Genomic DNA, 5,661 nt, shown 5'->3' on the forward strand with positions numbered 1-5,661 from the left:
TAACTTTTAATATTTACTATTTTTGCAGTAATCTGTATAGGATGGATGATCCATTATAATAAAGAAACATATGAGAACGTTATATAAATAATAAATTCATAACAGATAAATTCATGATTCATAAATGATATGTTTTTAGTTTCCAGTCTGCTTTCATTAAAATTGTAATTTCAATACTTCTTGATATTCAGGATTAATTACAAATGTACTATCTTGTATGAATCCTATAAGAAATTTAATCCTCTATAAGACTGGTTATTATGAACTTTGCACAAAAATTCATGGAAAAAAGGTATTAAGAAAAAATAATTGACCTATCTAATCGTTTGTGTTTGTTAGACATTTTTTTGCAAATCATGCTCACCATCATCTTAGTAGTTGTTCAGGATTATGTGATTGGGACTATGCGTGAAACTTGCCAGAGATTTAACTCCTAAATCCTAATTCTACACATAAAAAAAAATTTATGTATATATTGTAATATGCTCTTTTTGAGTAAATAGTATATTTTGATGTATAAAGGATTTTTAATATGTTTTATTTTATGTATCATTTTAATATTGTTCATTTGTTTTGTTGAACCAAAAAGCAAGCTAACCAATTTTCATTGTCTATTAAATTTGTGATTCAAAACAAAACCAAGATGGCGGTACATACTCTTTAATAAGTCCGTTGAATCAAGGCCATGTTGAGCAGATTCAAATATCATAAAAACTATTTTAACTCTTCCCATCATAATTGAAAATACAGTAAATTTAAGAAAAAATAGAAGTCAAGAAATAGTGCTAAAGAATAATATTCAGAAAGTAAATCATTTGCAAAAATCCCTAACTGTTGTGCGACAATCGATGTTGCGACATCGAGACAGGTTTTGGTTTTTGGAAATCATTCGTTGTTTGGGCGCGATTGGGAAATGATGTTTCCAGAATGAGGAGGTCTTTATCAATTTCTGTCCAGCAAGGGTGGACATCTTGAAAAAAGAGGACAACCAAGAGTCACCCAAGAAGAAAAAGGGAGTCTTTGTTTGGATCTCCTAACAACCTACTTCGATAGATGAGAAGTAACTAAAAACTGTAAGAGGACCAATACTTTGTTTTTTTAGTGTTTGTTTACTAAGAGATTGTCAGCAGTTAGTGTTAGTTAATTGAGGAAATCATCAAAAGAGAAGAGTCTATGAAATTGGTTAGTTTTGTTATACCTAAATTTAAATACATGGGTAAAAGAGATATTAATTTAATTAAGTGTTATAGTAAAAGTGTCTGTTTCTGATTGCCTAGAAACCTGCCCTGAGAAAAGAGTCTCTTATGTTATAAAATTTAAATTAAATTCTATTATCTGTTAAACATTAAAGTTTTTAATTTGAACCCAAGCTATCTTTTAAGATATGAGAATTTAATTTAAAAAATATTAAATTCCATTCATTTTAATTTAAATAAATTTTTGATTTTTACAATATATATATATTACTTACTTTATCTTTATTTCTTTGAGAAGGAGAAGACATTTCTAATCCTGCCATTGGACTTGTTAAAACCGAAGTCATCTGCTTATTAAAGGAATGAGATTGTTTCAATATTCGGAGTTCTTTAGTTAATTCCTCAACCTAAAAATAACACAAGAAAATAAAAACGTCAAGAAACAGAGTTAAAGTAATTATAAAAACAAACAGAAACTCAATGGAGTGTTTCCTCAAAAAAAGTTAAAACTACAAAATTTAACATAATGATTTTCAACATAAAACTCCTTTATGACTTAATTTGGGGGTGCAAACAAAGAATAAGTCCTTAATCCTTAACTAATGTTCTTATTCTCCAAAACTGAACATATATTAAGTGGATCAAAGGTAAGACATATTTTTTTTAACAATCAAAACTTTAATTAAATGTTAGTTATAACCTATTTAGAAGGAGCTCTTCAAATGAAAAAAATCCAATTTTCATACAGATTAATACTTAATATTTTATTAACATGAGTTGTGCCATGGGATTCATTTGTCAGAGAATATTGATCATGACTTACAAAAAGAGATATACTACAGCTTCTCTGAATCATTGATCACTTACTTAATAAAAAGAGCAAGACTAAACTCATCTTTTTTTTATGACTCCCTTCTTTCCTCATTATTTCTGACATGAGGGGGTTTATCTACAGGGTACCACCCTATTCTGATGCCATGGTGGAGGGCGGGGAGGTCAAGTTGTGTTTTTAAGTGGTTCAGATGCAAGGGTGTCAAGTTGTGGACCCGCCACAGAAATAAAAGTTGACCCTGCGCCTCTACTCCCTGAGCTACAGACGGCCCAACAAAACACAACTGATCAGTTTAGGTAAGTACTGATTGCCTATCACCAGTGGGAATTTTGATATAAATGGAGAGAGCTCTGACCTTCATTTTACTTCTTCTAATCATTAAAATCAAATCCAACCTTAGCTGGAATTCCAGAAAATGGAAATCCCATTACAATAATCTAAAACATTAAGGAGATTTAACTATTCATTCGATTGGACTTATTTTTAAGGTAAGATACAAGTTTGTGTGTAAATTTTAATATTTCAGGGTCAATAAATGCCTAAGAATACCTTAAGCTTTAAATGTGAACCAATAACAGAAATTTCTTTAATTATACTTGACTTTTTAACTCATTATTGGACGGTGGGTCATATTGGTCCTACTTTAAGGAACATTCAAAAAGGTTTAGATGGCTGTTATTGGACATTGCAAATATTAAAGAATTTGATAAATAATTAAAGGAGAAAAAGGGAAAATAAAGACAGCAACTTGAATGTGAAAAGCCTTATCTCTCCTCATCACATTCACCAAGCCCTATATCATTATAGACTGGCTTATCTCTCCTCATCACATTCAACAAGCCCTATATCATTATATTTTGTTTGACTATTGTATAATTAGCAGGAACAAAGCTGATATTCATTATTTTCATCTCAACAAACCCTAGTAAAATACAAATTTTTTTAGTAAGTGAAAATTGCGTGATGTACTTACAAATTTTTTTGTTATAATTAAATGATTATTTTCTACATACTATATATAAACTATCATACTACTTATTTGAGTAAAATTAATTGTCCTATATCTATACATTATTAATAAGTAAAATATTTGAGAGAAGAAAACGAAAAATCTTTACCACAACCTACAAAGGGTACTAGATTCAATAGTTAATTAGGAAGTACTGTTTCTAGATCCATGCTTGTGAACAAGGAGATATTCAAACTCAAACACTTGGTGTTTTCCACAATTAAAGGTATCTTTTTAGAGGCTTGATAAACACCGGGAGGTTTTCCAAACTCCAAAGTTGACACATGGTTGATTTAACAAAATAAAATATCTGCCACAGCCAATCTTGAACCCACGGTTCGAAACTGGGGAATAGTGTGTTATTACTGAGCTATCCCTCTCTCTAACTTTTATCACTGAGATAAGAATTTATTTTTATCTTTAATTAATGAGATAAGAAAAAATTATAATCATAAATACCTTTCTTTCAGCCAAATCTGCTTTCTTCTGAAAAGGCAGTGTATCACTTTCCAATCTCATTTCTAGTTTTGAAATACACTTATTTTTGTTGACTAGTTCTAATTTTAGATGGTTCATCTCTCGTTTGATTCCATCCAAGTAACTGATTTCTGGAATGTAAATAAAGCATTAGTATATATGACAGAGCAAACTACACTTAATACAATATTAAAACATTAAATCTAAGCCCTACTGAGTGGAATTCAATTATATCAACTACCAATTATAGAAAAACCTTTTGAATACCTGAAATGGATAAACAAACAGTTCCCTTCTTTTTACAGTTAGTATTTCAAAACTTAAGTTTAATGACATTATCTACTGTTACAGTAGTTAATATATACTGGAAAAAAGGATGAAATCAAGCTTTTAAAATCTTAATTACAAATTGAAGGATAAATCAGAAGTAGAATTAACCTGAATAGAAAACTTCATTTATAAATGGGATAAATAAAGCTTAATAACGAGGATGTTAAACGACTAATGCCCTTTGACTGAAAATGTTGAGCTCTAGCTGGTAAAACTGTATCAATATTCCGGACCAAACTGGCAGCGATGAGAGTTCTTAAATAATATGGTTGGCTTATGAGAGAAATGAGCGAATTACAAACAAATACTTAGAAAACTGAGAGGATAAAGGATAAAGGGGAAAACTAGACAATTATTAGGAAGAGGATTAAATAACTAAGGATTATTGAAGTATAAATTATTCATTACTTCCCATAAAGCTTTCTCCATTCATATAATCATGCATATTCATGTGTTCTTTCTAATATCATTCTAGAATATAATGAATGAAATTGAATACAAGAGGCAGGTCAAATAAAAGAGGGTCAGTATTTCATAGTATAAAGCAATTCTTTGCTAATGCAATTTGGTATCGAACAATTTCATAGGCTTGAAGAGTACACACTGGAATGGAAAAAACAAAGTGATAAGAAAGGTAATTCAAACTAATAAACTAAGAAGTTATAATGACTTAAAATCGCATCTACACACAACATTTTATATGTTTAAATGATCTTGTTATGGCTCCACAAACATGGATGTTGAAAAAATGAATAGAATATGTTCAGAGATACAATGCCTATTAAGTATTCATAAAAAATACAGGGGCAAGAACTCTCAATACTTAGAAATAGGTAATAAATTCTCCCTTTGATCCCCCAAATATAACATAACTGCAAATGAGAACTCAACGTTCCCTCTCTGGTTGGAATAATGCAGGATGGGATAACTGTAGGATAATACCCATATATAAGAAATGACTAGGAAAGGGGTTCAAAAAATATTCCCCTTATATAAATACTTCAAGAACCTTCTTCTACTTCTTTGTAAGTAAATGAAGACAATTTTTTAAATTTATTAAACATGTTTTTTTTTTGTTTTTTTAATATGGAAAATAATAAATTCAATATATAGTTGCAAAGTAATGGGCATCATAAATTTCTCCCATGCAAGACATACGCTGAAAAGATTGCCAATTTCTTTTTTACTCTTATTTGATGTACTGGGTTACAATGCATGGAGCAAAGGAGAATACAAAAAACCTAGTGTGGTATAGAACAAAGGATGGAAGTCTCTAGTATAAAACAGAATAAAGAAACTGGAAGAATTCTGATTGACTGTGTGTATCAATAAATGGAATTTGGTCCAGGAGCGGTCAATAAAAACTCAAATAGTAAATTGGTGTGCTATTTTATTAGAGCCAACGTTTCGCCCCACGTTGCAGGGCTTCTTCAGGGCTAAAAAAGATACAAATACTTGACAGTTACAAAAAAAAATTATTGAGTGGAAAATAACAGAGGTATACAATGAACGTAAAATGTAATTAGAAAAATTAAAGGTTATAAACAATAAATGAAAAAGGTAATAGTAACAGATAAAGAGAAGAAATATTGAAGAAAGTACAAATTAAGAGATGAAAAGGGATAAGAATAAAAAGAAATAAAAATTAATGAGTCAGAGTTCATACCTCTTTTGACAGAATCAAAGTCAGAGTGAACCGTTTGTATTGGGAGGAGTGGGGATGGCAGTTAAGTAGGTCACATAATAACGAAAATAATTTTAAAGTAAACAATGTAAACAATATTAAAATTAGGTAAACAATAAACGATAATATACAT

General features: G+C 29.9%; 1 protein-coding gene across 1 annotated transcript in view; it reads right to left on the reverse strand.

Moving 5' to 3' along the window:
• LOC106682420 (golgin subfamily B member 1) overlaps positions 1-5,661 on the reverse strand; it is a 38,674-nt gene that overhangs the window by 2,559 nt on the left and 30,454 nt on the right. The window contains exons 12-13 of the mRNA XM_067045377.1: positions 3,497-3,645; positions 1,472-1,603 (exon numbers count right to left, since the gene is read on the reverse strand). Coding sequence (XP_066901478.1) covers positions 1,472-1,603; positions 3,497-3,645 — 281 coding nt within the window. The remainder of the gene's footprint in view (positions 1-1,471; positions 1,604-3,496; positions 3,646-5,661) is intronic.

The sequence above is a fragment of the Halyomorpha halys genome, unplaced genomic scaffold (assembly GCF_000696795.3).
Source record: "Halyomorpha halys isolate HHAL.00 unplaced genomic scaffold, Hhal_1.1 Scaffold413.1, whole genome shotgun sequence".
NCBI lineage: Eukaryota > Metazoa > Arthropoda > Insecta > Hemiptera > Pentatomidae > Halyomorpha > Halyomorpha halys.